The sequence below is a fragment of the Phyllopteryx taeniolatus genome, chromosome 2 (assembly GCF_024500385.1).
Source record: "Phyllopteryx taeniolatus isolate TA_2022b chromosome 2, UOR_Ptae_1.2, whole genome shotgun sequence".
Classification (NCBI taxonomy): Eukaryota; Metazoa; Chordata; class Actinopteri; order Syngnathiformes; family Syngnathidae; genus Phyllopteryx; species Phyllopteryx taeniolatus.
The window spans coordinates 1643078-1667538 of record NC_084503.1 but is presented as its reverse complement, the minus strand read 5'-3'; the positions used below and the strand labels follow the sequence as shown (position 1 = coordinate 1667538).

Sequence of the window (24461 nt, the reverse complement as noted above, 5' to 3'; positions counted from 1 at the left end):
TATTAGAGCAGTGGGACAAATCATTTTATTTTTGCTGAAGACTGAAAATAAATTGGGTTTGATTCATGAAGATTCATCAGACAAAAAAAACAATAAAAAGTAATACATGTTTGTATTATTTATTTATTATCATTCCACTTTTAGGAATAGCCAGTCCAGGGAAAAGGGACTAGGTCCACATCCCAAAGGCTGCAGACTGACTGACAACACGTGTTCATGGAGCCCAGTAGGTGATTTCCACCACGCTAGAGCTAAAGCTAAATAGCTTTCATTAAATATGAGCAACATTAAATATGAACATTCATTATCATTGAAAAGCTCTTTCCCTTAATTCCAAAGTATGCATTCATTTATCTGCACACATCGCTCTCTCTCCCCAAATGCCAATTGTTTACTTGCAAACCTACTTTGGATTGAACAGTATCAAACAATGTTATCAAACGAAAGGTTTGGCAGATGGTGAAACACCGCTAAGTGCAGCAAGAAAGAAAGTGTACCGAGGGGGTGGGGTGGATCTTGTCCCTCTATAAAGAATCTAAAAAAAAAAATCCGAATAAAAAAATCACTTCCACATTTCACAGCAGACAACAGACAGCGAGAGAAAAGACGCAGACAAGTTCCAACAGTGCAGTTGTTTAAAACAAACGGGACATTGTGCATTCCCTGTGTGGACCGAGCACGTCACGTGCGCCGCAGCGTCCACGGTGTCTCTGCCTCTGGCAGCGACTCTGTGTGAACCAGAACTGGGTCATCTCTCCTTCTCCCTGCCTTCCTCCCACCCTCATGCTCAGCCTCTACTGCAGACCCACGCTTGCCATTATTCGACGACTGCCTCCTCCCAACCACAAGAGGAAACTAATATGTACAAGTATTAATTGTTGTGTAAAGCAGAGGTGGGTAGTTTTACATTTTAGATTGTTGTTTAGTTAAGTTAGTTAAGTCACTTTTGGGATAAATTGTACTTGGAATTGTACTGCAACATACTGTACTTGCATAAGTATTTATAACAAGTACTATTAACAAGTATTTATTATTGCTTGTGCAATCTATGTTGGCTTGCTGTTTGTTCGGGAGACTTGGGTGACACGACTCTTTCACCAGTTAAAAGGAGCGCACACATTTTCTACGGCGACACACAGAAGCAAAGTTGACAAAGTGATGAATTTAGGTGAAACTTGGCAGAAATCTACATTTACCTTACAGATAGGCTCCAGCTCACGCATGACCCACATGAGGAAATAACGCCTCTCTCATTTGTGTCTTCCAAAGAATGTCGGCATTTCAGCCTACAAGAACTCCATTGGAGAAACGTACAAGCTGTGCTGGGCAATATACAGTAGCATTAAGCTCGATTCGTTAATGCTCGATATAGGAAAGGGGTTCATCAATTTTATCTTCGATATTTTTCGCAACCCGACAAGATTTACAGTAGTTGCTCCGAGAGACTTCCGCAGCAGCACTTGTTGCACGGAGACAACATGGAGGAGAAGAGGGGAGGGAGCCAGAAATACTTCCCACGTAATGTGCATCATTTGAAAACAATCATAGTTTGCAAAACGTGTAAGATAGATGTTAAAATGAAGAAAGGAAACACTACAATATATATATATATACAGTGTATATATATATATATCTACTGTATATATATACTGTATATATACACATATAGACAGTATATATATACTGTATATATATATACTATACACACACACACACACACACAGGGTGACTGAAAAGTAACTCCCTATTTTAAAATACTTCTAATTTATTCATATGTTGTGATATTTTTCTCAATTTTTTTGTGTATGTTCCATGATTAAAGGAGCAAGTCTATTCTACCAAACCAAGGACTTTGGAAGAACTTGAAGGGCGAATACGAGAAGTTCTGTCTTCCATCCCGCAAGAGTTCCTTGCGAAATCAGTTCATGCGGTTCCCAGGCGGCTTGAGCGACTGGCGGCTCATGCTGGCGCCCATTTCCAATTTGAAATCAAACTCCATGCAATACACTTTCTTCTCATGTTCATTTCTTGTAAGAATTATAGTTCAGAAGGAAATTACAAGTACTTCAAAATAGAGAGTTACTTTTAAATCAAATTATATATATATATATATATATATATAATTTTATTTTTTTGTTTTTGTTTTTTCAGTCGGCTTATATATTGAAAGGTGATACTGCTCATCATCATCTAAATGGTAACTGACTTGCAGAATTAAAGATAGCATGTTATAACTGGTTTCTTCCATATATAATTTGACAGGCCGTGCAAGATGTTTAACAATAAAGTGTGAATAGAATTGTAATATATCCCCCCATCCAGCCATTTTCCATCGTGCTTATCCTCACTAGGGCGTGCGGTAATTGAAGGAGCTGTGGCTAGTTTTAGCACGTCTAGATATGATGAGAAGAACTGTAATCTTAGTGTAGGGTTTTTATATTATTACCAATGTTTTCTATCTTATTACAAGTGTTACTGGGACAACACAACAGCACAAGAGTAAGTGTTGAGTTGCGATGAACAGGGAGAGGCTGAAAGTTGGAGGGGAAAAGTGGTGGTGTCATTTCATCTGTCCCCTCTCTCTATAAAGTGTGTGCAGCTGGGGCGGGGGATCCACCCATGGCCTGTTCGGCTGGGAGTGCACGCACACACACACACACACGCATACAGTCAATCCCGGCCCGCTCATCTGTAGTTTAGCCAACAGTGATCTCAAAACAGACCAGAACTTACAAGAATGCTGCTCTGTTTGTTTCACTGCTCTACTTTTGGAAATGTATTTCTAACTATTTGGAAAATTGTTCACACACTCTCGCAACACGACTGTTTGGTAAACATGTACATGTGATGTTGAAGCGGGGGATTTATTTCGAACTCAAGGCAAGCCATTTAATGTCTGCACAAGTCCAGATTCCAGATATTTTGAACACAATAGAAATATCGGCCTCCCCAAGGACATGTGCGATTAATGCACGACAACAACAACCTTGCCAAGCAGGAAGTGGGTCCAAAATGTTCCTTGGATAAATTCCAAATCGCACCAAAACACAAGAGCAACTATTCTGTAGCCACTCTTCGTTAATGTCAATGACTACGTTTATATGCATGATTTGTTATACATAAACACCTCGGCCAAAACGAACTTATGACCACCTTCACATTACATTAATTGAATAGTTGTTAATGAAGTCGCAGTGGTGGATAATGTACTGCATCATACTGAACTGTTTGTAACATTTTGGTAACTTTGTTGACAGTATCTCCCAAAAGTGAGTCAAGTAATCCCCCCCCCCCCCCCCCCCCCCCCCCCCCCATCACGGACGGGGGTTCTGTTCCAGACCAAAACCGCAACAAGAGAAATCTGCGATATAGTAATACCCTTTTTAAATACAGCATAGGCATGTATTTATAGCATTTATAGCACTTCAATCTTTATGTCTTTAAACACACAGTTAAAAAAAATACAACACATTTAAACACATCTAATATATATATATATATATAAATTTTTTTGGGTTGCTCTTTAAAGAAAAAAAAAAAACCATCTAATATATTGAGAGAGAGCAACAGCAATTGATATTACACAAAAATATAGTAAGGACAGTATAAAAAAAATAGAGTAACAATTGTAATAATACAAAAAAATGTTGCGATACAGTGACATAGTGGGGGATTACGGTATGCCCCTCACATTGTTGTAAAATTTGTATTCTATCTTTTCATAGGATTACACAGAAGAAATGACACTTTATTGAAATGTAAAGTAGTCAGTATAAGATTGTATGCCGGTGTAAATTTACTGTCCTCTCAAAATGACTCAATGTCTAAACCGCTGGCAACAAAAGTAAGAACACCCTTTAATGAAAATGTTCCAAATGGGCCGAAAGTGTCAACATTTATTGTAGCAGAGCATAATTTCCCATGAAAACATATAATAAAATGTTTACTAAAACTGTGACGGATATGTTTATTTTTGTGAGAAACTGTAGGAACGTAAAAAGATTGACATTCAGATCTCAGTATGATAGAGTGCCTATTTGTTATATTTGTAAAAACAGACTAGTTGCTAACAAGTTGTTGGTACCGTACAACTCTTGCATTGGGTCTCATCAGATGGTGGACCCAATGTTGTGGCCAGTCAATGCATGTGTGTAGGCCTAATGAGGTCTTGGGCCATCAGCTAGTTTCAATAACACACACAAAAACACATACAGGTTTATCTTTCCACTGATGCTTTCACTGGGATGGAACAGATAAAAGGATTGAAATACTTTGCATGACTCACGTACCGTTTCATTTAAGGTCAAACTGTCACCGCCAACCCAAATGATCGCAAATGCTTGGAGATGCTTGTTTTCACCAAATGAACGCATGTGATCGTCCGCCTTATCCACGGCTCAGGCCAATCGCACATTCCAGCCTAAATCAAATTTAGGGGCAACAAAGAAAATGTTGATAAACCAGCCTGCATTTTTGGGCGACTGACACGTGCCTGGTGCTGTAGCCGGTCAGTCAGCCGATGTGTTCACGTTGCAGGAGAAACTTTTCACATCCCAAGCTGACTACAGCTTCTGGTCAGGTCACGTGTGCGCGGTTGTGTGCTAGCTAATAGGACAAGATCTAGTTGTAATGGGACACAGCGCTGTTTCAAACATTCAAATCGTGTGGGGATAAATGTTCATGGTTGACTGTACACATGTACTTCATTCATTCAGTCGTCAAGGAAATGCCTGTGAAAGTGACTTAAATGTAGCCAAAACACAAACAGATCTATTGGCCAGTTTTTGTCGGTGAAGACAAAATACAACATGAACTCATTGGAAAAATAAAGATTAAGTCACAGTGTGATTAATGTTTAGTCTCTAAAATTTGACAAAATGTCAGCACAACCCTCCTGAGGCTAATTATATAATGTTAGCAGCTATTAAACTTACTTCCAACAAACTTCATTTTGTCAACCATCTGATGGATAAGTCACCGTGGTAGCTCAAATTGAACAGTGTCTTGTTTTACTTTAATTAAACCGACCACAAAACATAAAATTGTTAGAAATAAACCAGCACACATTAAATGCCACATTTAATATTGTAGTGACGGTGATAGCCATGCGACATCCTTGCGGCGGCCTTTTGTAAATAGTTGTAGTTATACAAGCTAAACGTTGCTCTTTTCTTTCCTTTGTTTGTGCCTGCATTGTGTGTGTCTTAGTGATATGCCGGGTCAGTTGGTATGTGGGCGTTTCTATTTCATGAAACCATGACTGTTGTATGATGAATAATGACCTCCAGTCATGTTCACTCATTGGCAAGAGTTCCCTAGTGACTTAGCTGCTGCGTAAGATGGCTACTTTTTTCTTCTTGCTAATTAATCAATAAAGGTTCTCTTTTTTCTGCAAGTCAGAAGAGCCTTCGTTTCCTCGTGCGATTCATCAGTGCCACATTAGTGTCTGAAGTGGGATTGCGCTTACGCTTCAGGAAATCGAGAACTTCATCTCATGCTTGCAGATGGTGGCGAACGACATCCGGACGGCATGCGCAAAGGTGCCGGCGAGCACGGTGACTCTCACCTTTGTGAGCATTGTGAAGAAGCCACAAGCATTTTCCGCTACCAGGTGCGTCGTGAGGAGAACCACGACGCGAGCAGGTCTGGCCGGTGGGGCCCCCTGAACGGGCGACAAGCAATCCCCGTGAACCGGCGGGCTGTTTTAAAGGCGGACTGTGGCCGGGGCTGGAGACGCTTCCAACCAATGGGAGCAACACGCCGCCCAACGCCCAATCATCACGACACGCAGCATCAGAGACGACAGTCTCGACAGCTCCACGCGATTGAGGCACTGCATGGAGAAGGACCCCCCGCGCCGAATCAGAGCTGTGCCTGGGTCGTTTAGGTCAGCCACATGGACTGTACCTGGACTGCTACATTAATGGCAAACCATGCCGAGCCCTGGTGGACTTTGGGTGCACCATTTCGCCGAGCCGCCCCGAAACACTTGGGGGATCGACCGACTCCAAGCCGCAAGGATGGAAACCCCACAAGTGCTACATCACCACTGTCACCAGGGGACAATTCAAGATGTGGGGCGTGGGGTGTTTCTGTCTTCTCGCTCGATTGTAGTGGCTCTTCTTCTCTTGGCTGATTTGACAAAAGCCCACTTTGGCTACCCACAGCCTTCCTCATGTGAGCCTGCTCCTCCTGTCATCCATCATGGGTGGTGGGGATTTTCTCAGCTCTGTCCTCAAGAGTTGTGATAACTCCTAGCTTGTGTTCCAGTGGGTGAGGAGAGTCAAAATAGAAGGTACGGGTCTGTGTGGGTAGGTTTTCTGTAGACCTCAATATTGAGGCTTCCGTCCTTTCCCGTTCCCACCTCACAGTCCAAAAACGGCAAAGTGTCCTGTCTGATGTCTTCGCAGGTGAAACGGATGTTTCCATCCACAGAGTTGAGGTGTTCAGTAAACAAATCTACTTTGCTGGCTTTGATCTTAACCCATGCCGTTGATGTACCTGAACTAGTGGCTGGGCTTAGTTTCTTTAAAGGAGTCCAGTACCTCTTCCACTTCTCTTCTTCAGCCTTAGAAGTATATATCAAAGTAGTAGCCCTTATGCATTAATCAGCACGCAAGAAGTAACGCTCAGTTAAAAGGTTGGTGAGTACAACATTACTCCCTCTTGTGTGGTATTGCTTCATTGCTGTTTATTCGGTTTTGCTTCATCATTAAACAATACCAAATAAACAACAATAATCGGTTCAGAAACAGTCATCAGGACAAAAGTGATTTCGCAATAAACTAGCGCAAACTACTTTGTAAGTTTTTATACGATTATTAAATGAATTGATGGAATGATTGATAGAGTAATGGACTCCAAATGTATTCGATAGTGACGGCCCTAGGTTGCGCCACTAGCTACATCCCCAAAAGGTTTAGGTTGTTTTTTTTGTTTTTTTCCCCAAAACAATGCTGGGACAGACAGGGAACCAAACCACAATCATTGGGTTTGTGGAAAACATTTTCACACAGGTATGTGTAAAATGTTTGGTTGGGTTACAGCGTACTTTACATTCATTAACAGAGCAACAGAAACCTCAAGTTCAAGTGATCATAGCCTTCTTAGCAGGGAATTAGCCTGACAGATGCTAAGTCAAATAGCACTCCCAAAAAGAACCACTCAGTGTTAGGCTAGGCTCATTTACAAATGATGGTAGCTTTTGGGCTACATCTACCATGACAAAGGTGAAGGCATTTCACTTATTGCTTTCTCCTAAACTAATCAGCCAGTCCCTCCCTCAATGATCACCTTAACTCAGTCTGAATTTTCCGTGTCTATATTTGCACTAACGTGCCTGATGAACTGTACATTACAGTTAGGTCGTTAGGTCTTCTTTTCAAGCAGAGAAGCTCAACTTTCGATCTTGTTTTGAGCTGACAGACTTTGCATACCATTCCCCAAGAAGAGAATCATTTGTTCCAGCCATTTAAACTGTTTAGTCAATCGCTCCTCCATAGTTAAATGACATGTAAGGGTTTGTTTACGGGAAGTGCCATCGAAGAAGCTTTGGCTTTAACCGCCCAGAAGAACGTGTGACGTCATGTTGAAATGTCCTCTTTGTCCCACAGTAACGTACTGTACTAAACAATTTACGTAACTTTATGAAAATAATGGGCAGCGAACCTAACCACATCCAAACTGTTACAAAAAGTGCACATTATACCTCTTTCGGGGCACAAATTAGTATTTTGTGTCCACACCGAGCATTTTGTGTGCAAGTTGTCGCTACAGTGGCCACAAAACGTTGTCCCCCTTTGTCATATTCCCGAAAACATCTTCTTCTGTGCCATGTAATAAGCCAGCAGCATGCCCATAGGGACACATTAGTTACGCACACATGTTATATTCAAAGTACACAATGAGTTCTGTAGTAAGTACTGTATGTGCCCCATTGTAGCTTTAAGCAGGTTATAACAGGTTATATCAAATTTATATACGGTACAGTACTGCTCAACTTTTGGTCCGATACGGCCTGAAATGCGCATTCTAGATTATCGCACAACAAAAAAATGTGCGTGTATAGACCTCACCATTTGAGAAATAATAACAACATTGTCCCACATCACCAAGCTTCCACACAGGAAAGGAATAGAAAGCAGTGTGCCTTGTGTCAAAGTGTGTTTCAGCAGATAAGGCCTGGTGCTAACCCATCCGGCTAGCAGATAGCATTTGACTAGTTTCAGGCTTGAAGAAAACACTGAAGTAAACCAGAGGACAGATCGTCCACCAGACGTCAGTCGTGAGAGGCCCCTGAAGTCTGGACTCGTTAAAAGGGACGATACTAATTAGGAGCTGTGCTGACAATCCAAATATTAGCTTTACGAGGTCAACACTTTGACCTCTACTGGTCATCACCTCCAGCGCGTCAGCTCTCACGCGGTTGACTTTAAGACGTTGCACAGGCTTGTGTACTTTGGAGCCTTCACAACCACACGAGGTTGGGAGGACTTGGGCGAACGAAGAGAAAACACTTGCAAAGATGTTACATTCCCCAGAGCCTCATTGCAGGGCAGTTGGGGAAATTGACGGTGGCCACTGGGCACGACATGTCAACCATTTCGTTGCGCAACAAACCACATTTGTTACAACAAAAGCATTCAACACCAAGTTCTCACTTAGGTTGTGAAGGATGTAGGCAAGGCAAGTAGCGTTCATTACCTCTCTCGCACTGTGCCCCAGTGAAGCCGTAGGTACACACGCATCTGTTGGGAGCCACACACCTTCCTCCATTGAGGCAACCATTTTCACATACCGCTGTGCAGAAAAAGACAAGGGTTACGTTTTGTTGACGGAACGTACAGTATTATCTCATCCTTTAGTTATCTACAGATTGCTCCAAACCAGATTGATATGATTGGAAATGACGGCCAGTTTCCTTTTCTTGAGCAAAAATACATAAATATAATGTATTCGTGAACGATAGGCCATCTGGACGCTATGGGTCCCTTTAAGCGTACGAAACGGGAGCGGACATTCAGCCAACATTGTAACGCGGTTAACGAGTGCACAGTTGTTGGGTCGCCGGGCTTCAATTTGCATTTTCGGATTACTTTGTGGAATTTACGTAATAGTGTGATGGCTTGACATGAAGTGGACATATTGTCAAGCGAAAGCTTGATTTGTCACTTTCTTGCTACTTCTGAAGATAATCAGTGATACTTACGTTGACCACAGTGGTTTCCCACGTAGCCTTTCTGACACAGGCATTGGTCCTCAGCGCACGAGCCCCCGTTCATGCAGCGGATGCTGCAGTGCTGGACTGTGGGCAGAACGACACACAGAAAATTGAACACAGCTAAAGATCGCTCAACTATCCTGCCAACAAGCAGCAGCATGACCTCACAGCTAATCAAATCTCCATTCAATCGATTACTATACGAGTTACAGTGTACATGTAGCTCGGATTTTTAAGCGGTCGTTTTTTTGCGGGTTTTGACAGTGTACGGGCAGCAATGAGCTCAACTGGATGACGTGCGGAGTGACAGTGGAGATCTGTTCGTTTTTCTCTAAGCGATGGTACTCAATATGTCTTTCATTTCTTGACAGTGAGAGAGTTACAACAAGTGCTGAAGAACACTTTAAAAGTGTGTTTTAATGTGTTTAAAGCATCTCTCAATATCGCACTTTTTGGAACATATCCCCTGCGACAAATAGGGGTTCTTGCATAAACTATGTCTTGCGGCAAAAGACACCCACCTGATTTGGATCCACAGGATGTGGCGGTTTGGCCGGTGGGGCAGGTGCACATGTTGGGTCTGGAGCAGAAACCATCTCCGCAACTACTGTGACATATGGCTGCAAAGAGCAACGTGACACACCTCAATGACATACGTTTCATTTCCGGAAGTCTTCACTGCGCGCGAGAGAGAATGTAAATGATGCGTCCGCTGAAGGTTTTGCGTTTGACTCGCGGAGGGTGTAGCAAAGATCTCAACCTCATCGACCCTCAAACTCTCAAAGCGGCTCCAATACAAACGGGGCCCGATCTTTCTTTCCCCCAAATCATGGTCAAGTTATAGCAGGCGCCACATGTTGCTGAGCCATTCTCTTTGTTTTTTGGACGTGCCATAAAAAGTGCACCAGTCGTGCAGTATTTTTAGTTGCTGCTGGCTATTTTCTTTTTCACTCCGTGCCTCTCCTTCCCACAGCCTGTTGTTGGCTTTGCCGCATGGCCTCAGCTCTGGTCAGGTAGAGTCCAGCCACTGACCCCTACTCCCCGAACCCCACTGCTAAACAATGTCATTAGAGCCGTGACAGGCATCCTGGCAACCGGCCGGCCCGCCAGACTGCAATCATATGAGGCTACGGCCTCTCAGACCTTCCTGTCTGCTGAGGGAGGCGGAGGGGGAAAAGAACAGAAACTATAAAAAGAAACATCCAAAAGAATGCTGTGTAAATGAACCAGAATTAAAAATTTCCACTCCCTTGAGGTCGTGTTGTCTGCTCGCACTTTATTAAGAGGATTTGTCTCTCCTTTCTAAACATCATTATCCACTCTCCTTTGCAATGTCGGCCCAATTAAGCAAGCAAGTGGGAATTTGGAACTATAGGATAACACTTCCTCCTTTGCGTATTTGTACAGCGAGGCAGCAAGGCCTTCTCCGGTGGCCTAAACACGATCAGAACTGACCTACGTTTACAACCTAAGTTCGAATAATTGTGCTAATTAATTTATTTACAGTTTATTGGCTTCATTTCGTAGCGTAGCTTGCAGTACATGCATGTGGAGGGTGAGCAATTTTCAGTCCTCTGATTAGTTGGTAATAGCAAAACGTTACAGCCAAGTGGAACTAGCAAAACACATTTAATAGCCAGTATCTCTTGTGTCTGTGATGGTTTATTTCATTTAATCAGTGTATGTTTTTGCCATGCTATTAGGTAAATATTGATTCTGAATGACTAGATGATGTAATTGGCACAGTTGCCTGCTGCCTTATTGGATTATTGTATCGTGGCGGTTTCTATAATTGAGAAGTGATAGCGGTGGATTATGTCAAGTAAGTCCCCACTCAACATAAACCGAGGAGTCATATATAAAGTGATGACAGTTTCATTGACCAATATTACAAATCTGGGGTCAAAAATATGGTCTGATATGGTCTGGAAATGTTTTTTTTTGTTTTTTTTGGGGGTAATACTTACGAACAATGCACTGGTTTCCCCCGGTCAGAGTCTTCCAGCCTGGGCAGCAAAAGGCATTGTTCCTGGAGCCGCACACATTGGGTCTGTGGACGCACAACCCGACAAATTCAGGCACATACAGCACCACGTGAAGCCCTTTCTCAAAGAAAAGAGGCATCATTTGAAATACTCTATGCATGTCTGAGTAACTACACAAATAGGATTAAATAAGATTCAGGTTCCAAAATATAAGATTCTTCTCATCAAAAAAATGGAATTTAAAACCGATTTCACAAAGTCCATTTCAGCTGAATTTTAGCTGCAGAGAAGATTTTTATGGATGTTTAATTCTTCACATTCTACTTAATTGTTTTGATTACTCTGTGCTATTATTTTTTGATTTTTTTGTAAGGCTTTTGTCATGTTATTAGATGAATAATGATTTTGAACCGCTCCAGGTGATGGAGCCTACTGGCACAGTTGTGTCTTGTTGTATTATGTTGTTGTATAGAATTGACGGCTTATATCAGCAGTTCTCAGACTTTTGACTCAAAGTACCGCCTAAAATAATACTTAGCTCTCCAAGTACCACCATCATGACTAATACTAAATTAAAGTCCTAAATGTTTATGGAAAAACAAGGCAGAAGTGAGGAAAAACTACACTGAATACAATTGTATTAAAAAGGTTAAAACAACGATAGTAGGACACTTTGCGAATCACCGTTTTCTAGAATTGCAACGTGATGGTAAATCCCAGGTATCAAATGCGTGGCCCTTCGATGCATCTCATTGTGATGCTGTGCTAAAAGTAGCTGGAGAACATGAAGTAAAAAAAATAATAAGAATAATGATGCGCCTATGCAAACATTTCCTGTTGATGTCACCGCCTGAGCCATCCTGCCCCGAACAGGTGTGCCCGAGGTCTGCACATGAGAGACTTGAGTCCGCGCTGACCTGCAGGTCACTGGATGTAACGCCAACCAGATCCATGAGGTAATCATGTGGATGTCAGAAACATTCTTCTGGTGGTAAGTCAGCCAGCCCGACACAGCACGCAGCCTCTTCCTAAGCGCAGATGTTCACATAAACGAACCTAAAGCACGTCAAATAAAAATGTCTACTGTGTGACCTTCGTCAGCTGTTTGCTGTCATCACCGCACACAGATGTTCTCTTTTTTTGTTTTTTTTTGCTTGCTTTTATTCTCTAACACATATGCGCACGCAAAACCACACTTACACTCCAGCAGAGACCAACTGTGTACAGCTGCAGATGTGATTTATCCACATTTCTTTTTTTTTTGCCAGAAACAGGATTAGGTTGTTTCTCTCGCTCTCTGCGGCTCTCTCTCTCTCGCTCGCTCGCTCGCTCTCTGCCACAGCCACACACGACCAATGGCCTCCTTTGTTTGGATGTAATTTATTATTGCAGGCAGCAGGAATGTGATCCTCTTGCCAGTATTTAATTGCTAAGCTTTGCTCCAAACTTCCCCATCACGGACAATCTTACTCATCTCAGGCAGGCTCGCATTGTTGTTATTATTATTAAAACATGCGCACACATATTCCCTGACCTTCAGGCCTCATAAAGAATCGGGATGCGTGTGAGCGTACAGTGTTCCCCCGCTATTGCCGTGAATAGTGAAAGTCCGGTGACGCCCCCGCAAAAAAAGGGTTATAATTTCCTAAAGATGGGGCAAAATGCCGGCAAAGCACTTAGTTTTGTCGCAAATGAAGTGCCTCAATTCACTTCCACGTAGCCCCTTGCCACACAGAGGTGGGTAGCAGGAAGCGACATTGACGCGTTTACCCAAGTAACTTTTTGTCAGAGTCGTTTTGACGCAAAATACTTTACTTTTTACGCGATTCTTTTTGGGAAGAAGAAATGCTACTTTTACTCCGTTACATTGACTATTTTTTTATCTACAGGCATTGATTTAGTTTTTTTCAACGAGACTTCTGTTTCACCAATCCAAGGTAACCGCCGAGTGACGTTAGAGACTCCATTTGACCAATCAAACGGAGCCAGTCGACCACATGACCGTACGGCCGCCGCGCCGCGCCCCCCCCGCCGAAGAAGCGACATTTTCAAAGTGTCCTTTCGGTGAAACAAGGTCCAAATCTAGATTTAGCTAGCGGACTGGCTCCAGCTCACCAGAGACCTGAGTGAGGATCAGCGGACTTTCGAAAAAGTCTTATCTTATTTGATTCAGATTTCATTTATGATTGTTTTTGTTTGTGATATTGTTGGGCAATGTCTGAAGTTGCACATTCCTATTTGAATATTTTTGTCCATTTGTCCAGAACATGCATCTGAAGTTACTCAATACTTGAGCATCTTTTTTCAGTAATTACCTTTAGTTGCTAGTTTTCTACTTTTACTTTTCGACTCTTTCTTGCTCGAGTAACATTTTTTGGCTACTCTACCCACATCTGCTTGGCACCGGGATGCCACGAGACGCTGCCAAAGTACTTTTACTGGAAATAGGAGTAAATAAGTGTGAGTTTTTCCAGCAAAAAGGTGAATTTCCGAATGCAGGGTCCGCTCTCACAGCACGATATAATATAACATGAGACACCTGCGTGTCAAGTCAAAGCTCCTTTTAAAAGAAGAAAGCATGGAATTCTGCGGAGAAGAATGAAGAGAAAGTTGGGAAATACAAATCAAGACTGCCCATGTGGCTCTAATGGTGGAGGGATTATCATAGTCACATTACCCTCTGAGCACGTCCGTCCCTCCCCTCCTTTTGGCTCGGCCGGTTCTGGAGTCGGTGGTTCTGACCTCTCCGGTATCCAGAACCTCCGCGGCGTCTCCGAGCAGGACGCAGAGGGACAGCTGGACCACCAGAGCCAGCCGCAGTAGCCGTCCTCCTCCGCGCTTACTGTCCTGCATATCCACTCCTCAAGTGTGCAATGTCCGCAACTAGATGTCCAGCCCTCTAACTGTGCAACTTGTCTGCAGTCTGGAGTCAAAGCTGCAAAAACAATAAGAGAGCAGAGGAGAGCAGAGGAGAGCAGAGGAGAGGAGAGGAGGAGGAGGAGGAGGAGGAGGGGGGGGGGGGGGGAAGAGGGACAGGATCGTTTAAGGGCAAAACGACTCCACTGCACTCAGTTAAAAACATCTGGTGTGTCTTGATTAGTCATATTTTAAAGTCGCTATTGGTTTAGAGAGTCACAAAAACACGCAGTGTTCAAAAAGAAAAAAGAAAAAGAAAAAAAGAAAGGGGGGGAAAAAAGCGCACAATTACCTTGTCTCCAGGGGAGGAGATTCGCCTCACACCCAGCAAAGGGACTGAACTTCACGCTTCCACGCTGCTATGATGATGATGATGATGCTGCTGCTGCTGCTAAAAGTTTCGAGAGCTGAGTGGAAGCTTCCGAAGAGAGAGAGATGCGCACGGTGACGCGTGGAGGAGACCCGCGCGCATCCAGATCATCTAGAGGAGCTGATGCATTCCGCGAGACGGGAAGAGAAGCTCAAGTCACTGGCTCGCTCGCGAACTCGGCTCTTTCCCCTTTCCTCTTTCCTCTTGCCTCAGCCCTCGCCCCCCCCCCCCCACCCCCTCCAAAAAAAAAATAAAATTCCCCTCCAGAGTCACGGCACCCCACCCGCACCCACCCAAATTCTGCTCTCGCGAGACCTGAAAATGTTGCTCGCTCTGAATGTTTGGTTTGGGCTTTACTATCTACTGCTCACCAGAGGTGGCAAAAGTACTTGCAGTTTAATCAAATAATGTGAAATACAGCCTCTAAAAATGGATGTTTATTCTATTATTTCAATGTATCCTAATAAGATATCATAATGCCAAAGCGTTGAATATCCAAACTCAGTTAAATAAAGTAACCAAAATAGTAGATTGAATTGTCATTATGATACAGAGTCGGAAAATGTTATTTATCCCCATGGTATACTTATTTACACAATAACATAACATAGGTAAGGGCATAAATAAGTATAAAAGGTGTGGTGCAAACAATCTATTCAGAATCATCTTTATTTGCCAAGTATGCCCAAAAAGCATATTGATACATATTCCACAGTTAGCAGCAGTTGCTACATCAATTGCACAAGAGATGATAATGATAATATACATTGTATAGAATGTGTTTCCACTAAGTAGTCAATACAACTCATGTATTGTTCTTCATACATCATACGGCGAGATCGCAAAGACTTCAATTTGCTCCTTGACGACACTCATCATCTCAAATCACGCTTCCCATGGGAAGCAAATTTGAAAACATATTTAACGCCGCGAGATGAAATCCACACTCGCCCGGAGTTTGCTTGCCGAGTTAAATCAACACTTTTGAAAGGGTTAACATTGTTCACGCTCCAATAGTGTCAAACATTGACATCATATTGGATGAGTTCACATTAGGGTTCACACTCTCAAAGTGCTATTTTACAACTTTGACAGTGAACAATATTGACGCCACAAGGGACGAGCACGCATAATATAATAGGAATATTTAATATTTCGTTTACCGTACCGCTTATCCGAAAATGATTTTGAATAAAATCATTTTTGAAAGTAACATTTATTATTCTTGGAAGTAGGAATATCTTCACAGGGAACATTGGGCGAGGCAGCCAACATGGTCGGAAGGTCACGGAAAACACACTGATTACAATGTGGGCAGGACAAAAAATCGATTCAATTAACCTACCACGCGTGTGTTAATATATTGAAATACCGCCGCGAGTGTCGTGATCATTACAGTATTATCTTTCTAAAGGCACAATTGAGTCTCGTTAGACTGAGGAGGTGTACCGATTGTTGTGTCCAGTAAGTATAAAGGCCACCGTTAGGCCAAAAGACAATACGGGGGTGTGGGGGGGGGGGGGGGGGGGGGGGGGTATTCTCTGTTTTGATAGTAATGTCATAGTGAACACTATAATTCGGTATATTGTGTTTTTCTTTTTTGACGAAAATCTTCAAGACCAAATTTGTTGAATCAGACGAAGAACTAGGTCATTGCAAAAGTGAGCATAATCATGCCATTCACTCGGTATTGAATCATATGCTGTTAATATTTACAGTGTGCGGACAGTATGTTTTGAGGAATTTGGTCCAGGCAAGTGATAGTTTTCACACACACACTGCTCCGTGTCTGCAGCCCCACCCAGCAAATAAAGAGCCCGCCTGCCTGTGCTCGAGCGTTCTGTCATTTGAAAAGTGAGTCAGACCTGTTGACACACTCCCACTGATCATGGCCACCTCTCTCTCTCTCTCTCTCTCTCTCTCTCTCTCTTTTTTTTTGCATGTGTGTGTGTGTGCGTTCAAACGTTCCTTTCTGCACCTACACAACTATCCCAACTTGTGCCGAGTTCACTTGTGACAAGGTACTCGGATCACCGGTAAAGTACAGTGGCCGTAGACGTCTGTGGTGTTTTTACATTAAAAAAATAAATGGTGGGGAAGCAACCACTTAAGTATAGACCACATACCATGCAGACTACACTACTCTCTTACTGTCTGGTGTGTTTTTTTTAATTAGAACTTTCAACGGAAGTGTTAAAAACAGTGCAGACAACACATCCTTAAGTATAAAAGATCAAAACTAAATATATGTACAAGTGTCAAAACAGTTGCTCGAATACGTTTTGCCTACGCGCGTCGCACATTCGCTCGTTGCCAGGTGGAATTCATTCAGCGTTATTTAGCCTCATGCAAGTCTGAACTGCAAACTTGGGGGGGGGGGGGTAACGGTGTAACAAATTGTCCAAAAAATAGCAATTGTTATGACACAATGGGATTAATATAAACATATTCTAATATACTATAATATATATTCTATAACATACTATATACTATACAACACTCAGATCCTAATACCAAGCTTCAAAATTGTAAAAATCTTAAACACTGTGGTGCGTGTCTGCTAAATGGCCGAAGCCCCTCCCTGCGGAACTGTCAAGTGTCAATGCTGGAAAAATAACCTGGAAAAAAGGATGCTACTTAGTCTAGCATCTTTCTTATGCCTACATATAAAAACATGTTTCAGCAGCAAAAACAGCCGCTTAAAGCATCCAGTGGTTGGAATATATCCCACTGGTTCATCGCAGGACAACGAGGCGCTCTAAAACTGCCACGCCAGGCCGAAGCCCCTCTTAAAGCACTGGCTGTCAACGTAGACTTTCTTTTTTTTATCATTTCCCTCCTCCTCGCCATTCCGCCTTTCTCCGCGTGACTGTGTACACACTCACAGCCAACAATGAGGCGCTTTAAAACAGTCACGCCAGCAGAGTATATAAAGGGAAGATGCATTTTTGGGGTGTAGGCATTGCTAGCTAGCTCACTGCACATGACTGTGAATGAAAGCAGTTCAAGTTCTTGTATAGTGGGGCAGGGGGTGACTCATGCCGGACTCGAAAGTGCGTCACTACTGACACCGTTTTAGCTACGCCCCCCCAAAAAAACAACAACTGTTTAACGCTATAGCACCACAATTGGGTTCTACATAGTTCTCAGAATTAGCAAATTTTTTCAGCAATTATCTTCAAACATATATAACGTATTTACAATTGAATCTCTGAATTTACTTTACAGGGTCTTTAGTTAAATACAACTAAAGCCTCTGAAATGTACGTTAAATACAAGACTAAAAATAAATGTTTACTGTTAATTATATACCCGATTAAAAATTATTTTCTACTTTTTTGTACTTAATTTTATTTCTATCCAATATGTTTTCATAACTTGGCCAAATAATAATTAAAAAAAAGACTCCACAGAAAATATTTTCCCTCTTATTAATAGTGCTTGTACTGAGAAGAAGAAGGAAAAGGCAAAAAAAAATAAAAATAATAATAATAATAATCACTGGACACGTTATTAAGAAAATGTGTTTCCATAGCTTTTATAACAGCTGCCAAGAAAAACAAGCTAAATTAACTAATGATTACTGAAAAAAAATACACCTTACCTGTATGCGTTTTGTTAGATTAGACGGAGAATCTTTGAACGTGGTTTTTATTCTGGCACATGACGCTACCTCTATCTATTGACATCATTTTTCGACGTTGTGTTGCCACCTACAGCGGTTGAGAAAAGTAACAAGCCTATTTTGACAAATGAATGATTAGAAAGTACATATACCTAAATACACGACTGTCAATGGATGACTAAGTACAGTAACAAAGCATTTGGACTTCTTTACTTCCCATGAATATATTTAAAACAAACGGCAGTATATCATTGACAAACTGTATAGTGAGTTAACGGCTGAAAAGTGAAAAGGCCTCAGATTTCTTACAGCAGTTCACCTGCTCTTCCTCTGCGACACTCAGATGGAGGCACGCATCTGCCGCACCTCCATTTGGATGTCTTCCCACCAAGCCAAACTGAAGTCTCGACAATGCTGCGCTACTTTCTTTCCCTCGCTGCTCTGGAAAGTCCTGCCCTCTGCAAGGCCTTTCCATCAAGCCTCTAGTGCCAAGAGTTTTTTTGTTTGCCTCGCTGCAGCCAACTGTCAGCTCGGGCGGCTTCTGATAGCAAAGTAACTTCCAGACTTTTCGCATCAATGTCTCAAAGAGCCATGAAATATTCTGTATTTACAGTATGGCGTGTTTGAACACCTGCAACTTCCTGACACACATCCTCCCAAAAATACCCAGACCACTCCCACCAAATACGGAGGGCAGCTTTGTCAGTTCATAAATCTGAATAGGCTTCCTTAAATGTTTCTCGTCTCGTCTCGTCTCTGTATGACAAGTCCAGTGTGGGTCGGTTGACCCTTACATACTGTTCGAGTCAAATTGGACTCGTTTCGACATTTGACAGCGATAAAAACAGCCCAAATGTCATTCTTTCACATTGAAATGGGATGACTTTTCAAACAGTGACGCCAAACTACACACACAAAAAAGAAAATATTTAGTGTTATTCTTTCGTACATGTGCTATGAAGTCTGTTTACACTGAGGCTGTTCTGTTGACCCATTTCTACTAAAATGGATTTTGGATTTAACAGTTGGCGTTGAAGCAAGGAAAATGGTAGGAATCTTCAAAGTGTGAAACTGTACATGGCATAAATGTTTGTATTTTTGATTGGGTCGTGCTAACGCTTCGATGCTTGACCCTTATGGGAAGTGTTGCAAAACTTCGCCTCTTCACTCTTTCTGCGCAGATAGATACATTTGAGTATGCCTGTTTTGAGAGAAAGGAAAGAAAAAAAAAAGGGGATGCCTGTAATGCTTTGGTGCAGAAGGAACTGGTCAGCCACGAAGGGGGGGGGGGGGGGGTTTAAGTCAAGTCAATGCACGTATTCCAACATCCATCCATCCATCCAATTTCTACCGCTTATCCGAGGTCGGGTCGCGGGGGCAGTAGTATACTTATTGCTCCCCGGCTTGACGCATGTATTCCAACATTTGAAATAATAATAATTCAAAGGTATTTAGCTGCCTTACTTTGTTTATGGTGGTAAATATTCCACAGAGCATTTGTGGTCCACTCCACATTCTGTTCATAGGAACTGCCAGAATGGGATTCAAACCTTTGCACCATAGAAAATGTAAGGGAACAAAATGTAATAAGATTCCACTTCAACGCTATAAATGATGTCATTTTGACAGATATACAGTATGAGCGTCTGTGCATGTTAAATGGGATTTTCCATGGTCAATTGCATTTTGACTATGTTCAGTTCTATAAAAAAAATATATATATATCAGACTTCTTGAAACTCTGTTGTGCCTAATTGGAACAATGCATTTTAAGTTTTTTTTTGAATGCTGTTATTATTCCGAGGTTTGTTCAAACACATTCCAATTATGCTCAAACATTTGAAAATGACGCTGACTGTCATTTGCGTTGAGTGGGGGGGAAAAAAATCAGTTGCACAAAAATGTATATTCCTGAATACAGTCGACTTCTGTCTGAAGTGAGTTGAGTTTGCGCTCGCAAGACAAAGCAATGAATCGCCTGAATGACAGCTTGTATCTCAAGGCGCCGCTGTACTTGCCTCAGTCTGAAAAGGGCTCGCCGGTTTCACTGAGCTAAAGGCCAGCTACCTTTAGTGTACCTTCCAATAATATCCTGTTTTCTTGGCTAAACAATATGCAACGAGGCAGATGTGTATAATATAACTCTACGTGCATCCATCTTTTCAACGTGTCGACAGGTTTACGCAGTCTCACGCACTTCAAAGTGCCAGAGACCGCCGTTGTGCCGATAATTCATGGTCGTCATCCACCAGAAGATGTGGCGTGGACACGCAAATAAGATGCCAAAGCGGACCAGACGTGGCCTCTGCTCTTCCTCACGGCAGAGGAGGTGACATCTACAGGAAGAAAGCAGCTCCCCCACCCCAACTTCATTCTTCCAGCCCCCACCTCCCTCACTCCTGTTAGTAACTCAGCGTGGGTGTCGTTTTTATCGTATGTATATTTTTTTTACGCCCCAAAATGGCTGATTTTAGAATCCTGATATAGCAAGAATATGACGGAGCTTCGCTGAATACTTGTATTTGAGTGCTAAAAGCGAACGTGTTCCCGCTGAACTGTTTGGGTGTAATAAGCGAACATCCTCCTTCATCAACACAATGCTGCATGTGCATCGCAATCATTCTTGCATTCATCTCCACTCTTGCCTGTGTGGTTTCTTATTTCCCAAGGCTGATCTTAATAGCTGAGATGGAGATAGTCTCTCACTGGGCTGTGGGCCGTAACCTAGCGAGACTTTCTCACACTGCGTGTTGTCTTTGGCTCCGGTGGCCGCGGTTCATTTCCTTTTGTCTTGTGCAGCACAACTTTTGCCAATATTCATGTGCAATGTTTTAAGAAAACGATCCGCAGCAGCCATCATCATTTTTTGGGCTGAGTTGCGTCTGTGGTTACTTCTACCATCTGACCGTGGCACTGCGGCAGCACACAATCAAACACAACCGCAAATTAAGATGTGGAATCTCCCTTTTTGCAGCCATTTTTTTTTCTTCTTTCGATTCAGCTTGTTTCCTTAGAAAGGTGCTTCCCAGAAGTTTATCAGAGCATGCAGAGCTACAAGTGTTGACCTCCCACATACCCTGCTCGATGGAGATGCTCTTTTCCTTGGTGGAGAGGAGGGGAGCACCGGCGTGAGTCATCAGTCTTTGAACAGGCTTTTTCTCAGCTACACTCTGCCTCTGGCGTCACTCCTGGTTGGGAAACTCACGGACGCCGTTGCATCAGAACACCTTAGAGGTGGCAAAAACACCGAAGTACAAGTACAGATACTTACTGTTATCCACAGTGTGATGAATGTATTCATTGGAGCAGTGACCACATTGTAAACAGTTGAATAGTTTCTGGTCATATTTTGAGAGAACCCGATAGTGACGTCATGTAGAAGCTACAGGTTCTGCCCACGTGGGGGAAATGACCTATACATGACAGATGCATAAACCCCCTTAACTAATGCATTTAAGCCCTTCATAAACTTGCAGTAAAGAAATGATTAGTGGTGGAATGAACGACACTATTTTAGGTCAGGGGCAGTCACTTCCTGTTTGTTGTAATGGTGGGAACAGATGATAAAAAAGATATGTGAAATAGCATTCACATTACGCAATAACAAGCAAATACTTGACATGCTTTTTGTTCCCCCCTCCCAAGCAACTGTACACTCATCGGACACAACATTAGGTACGCCTACATAACCTACCAATACAAGAGCTTTATCAGGACGCTAATAATGCTAAGCTTTTGGGGGGGGGGGGAACAACAACGAAATAATACTACGTAACAGAACGGCACTTGATCATACTAAGAGATGTATCAAATACTTCGGTTACCTTATCGACACTACAAGCTGTGGCACAAACTATAATAAACATGTTAAGTGTTGATGCAGAGATGGCTAGAGATAGATAGATGGAGATAGAGCGATAGACAGAGCTAGAGATAGAGATTGATCAAGATAGAGAGACACAGAGATAGGCTACGTTCACACTGCAGGTCAATTCTGATTTTTTGTATCAGATTGTTTTACATGTCAACGTTAACAGTAAAATTGAGATTTTTTTTTTTTTCCCAAATCCAACCCAGGCCTCTTTCGTATGTGGACATAAATGGGATATATATATATATATATATATATATATATATATATATATATATATATATATATATATATACCTACAGTATACGTCATCAAAAAGCGCAAACTGTCACAATTGTTTGCGAAAAGCAATGGCGGACCGAGGAGCAGAAAACAGTCAGTGGTTAAAAGAAGGGACACGTTAGAACTGATAAATACATACATGGTGCCAGTACAAAATCCTTGAAATTGCCACAAACGCATCAGGACGAGACCGCCACGACGGGCCATCACATTTTTCACGGACGCATTCTGTTCACATAAGAAGTCGTATTTTATTTAGCTTTATTAAAGTGAACGACTACATAAAGATCGATCGGATTTAACACGCACACAAAAATGTCTGAATTGGACGTCATGCCCTGCAGTGTAGCTATAGAGATAGATAGATAGATAGATCGATAGAGAGATCTAGATAAAGACAAAGACGAAGAGCAATAAAAACAAAGATGGAGATAGCGAGATCGAGATATACACATATAGAGATACGGGTAGGTATAGCGATCCAGTAAGAGATACTCCCATTGACGTGCTCGGTATGCACGTATGAAAGACGTCTGTCACCTGTCGGGCCCAGCGGACGGTCCATCTGGCTTCCGTCCAGCCGGATCCTGCCGCCCACGTATCTTCCCTCCACATGTGATTTATGCAGAGTCCCGCACACACAAATCTGACCATCTTAGGCATGGAAAACATTCCCCGTCGAGTTTTGCCGCCACCATCTGTGAGAGACACTCAGACACAGATGTAGAGATCCGTAAACACGCTGCATGGAAATAGACACATAGAGATCCGAATATACCGCACGCTACTTGTGGATTTGTCAGATTGTCATTTGTGTTATGACACTCCTTAGACATGAACATACTGTACACTAAGTTTATGGAAAGCCACAAGCCGGAAATGAGGAAACATGGATGTGGGCAGTGTTTTTTTTAACAAAAATCTCTTGGTCAAATAAACGAGCGTATACCGTATGTAACAAAATCCATCACATTTAAGCATATTTTACATCAAACGTCATGCGAAGAAGAGTATGACTAGCAGCACCTGCTTCGCTTTGACATTTGACAGAAGAGAGTTTGGGAAGCATAGACGAGGTCAAGTGAAGCTACGATAACAGCTCATTCAAACAAGAGCAAAACCAAAAGGAGCTACAGGCTAGTCACAGTTGAAAGGTGCACAAAAACACTCTTAGATATTCATATATAATATATCGTTTGCTTAATGGCGTAGTCATTTGTAAACAACTTGAAAGAAAAGAGGACAAACAACAAATTCAACAAACAAAAAAAGAGTTACAGTAGTTTCCCTCCACTCAACTTTTTGCGGATTACTATTACCTGGAGGACCGAGAACGTACAACGAAATCTCCATTTTTAGCAAACATATTGTTTTTTTGGTTTTTTTTATATTTTGACAGGAAGTCAAAAAAGAAAATATGCTATTAGCCCAACGATCTAGATTTTTTTATTCCACACCCAATGTAATGTGGCTTGTCTGGCTGGTTACGATAACATTGACTTGTTTGGATTGATTTCCAACTACGGTGGGCATGAAAGGAAAAAAAAAAAAAGAAAGGTCTGCTGGACTTCAGATTCATGGGCACACTGCACACACAATACTTGATTTGTGCGGGAGCTGGCAGCCCTCTGCAGTACGCCACTGCTGCTTCGAAATGTGTGAGTCATTATTTAGCAATCCACATAAAACGATATATATTTGATTTGATTTGATTTGATTTGATCTGCTCATGTGCCACTGATTCAAATGTGAGTTGGAGCTTATCCCAGCTGACCTTGGCCATCGTGTTCAGGATTCTGGACTGCTTGACAGTCAATTGCAAGGCTTTATTTGATTTGATTATTTGTATATTTTTGATTTAGCACGCATCCCCCATAATACTCCCAAACACACGGACATTACTTCCCTAATAATGACCCGGAAAAATGCGTCCCAAACACAAAATCGAGAACACAATGAGATTATAGTAGGAAATGATGTGCAAAATTTGGTAAGTACAGTTCAGTTGTCTTTAACTCAAGTACGATACATTTGCATTTAATTCGAAATACATTTAAATACAATTGTATTTAACTTTTATGTGCAACATATTTAACTGAATCATGATTTAAGTCGTTTTTTATTTTACTATATTTAAGTGCAGTGTTCATCTTCAAACATGATATTATACTTACATGATACTTTGTAGGAAT

At 42.0% G+C, this 24461-nt stretch overlaps 1 protein-coding gene across 1 annotated transcript in view; it reads right to left on the bottom strand.

Annotated features, from left to right (window-relative positions):
- The window catches only part of fbn1 (fibrillin 1), a 66464-nt gene extending 51774 nt beyond the window's left edge, over nucleotides 1–14690 (bottom strand). The window contains exons 1-6 of the mRNA XM_061751584.1: nucleotides 14414–14690; nucleotides 13883–14140; nucleotides 11188–11270; nucleotides 9742–9840; nucleotides 9209–9304; nucleotides 8704–8799 (exon numbers count right to left, since the gene is read on the bottom strand). Coding sequence (XP_061607568.1) covers nucleotides 8704–8799; nucleotides 9209–9304; nucleotides 9742–9840; nucleotides 11188–11270; nucleotides 13883–14058 — 550 coding nt within the window. The 5' untranslated portion in view covers nucleotides 14059–14140; nucleotides 14414–14690. The remainder of the gene's footprint in view (nucleotides 1–8703; nucleotides 8800–9208; nucleotides 9305–9741; nucleotides 9841–11187; nucleotides 11271–13882; nucleotides 14141–14413) is intronic.
- Nucleotides 14691–24461: the final 9771 nt, after the last annotated feature.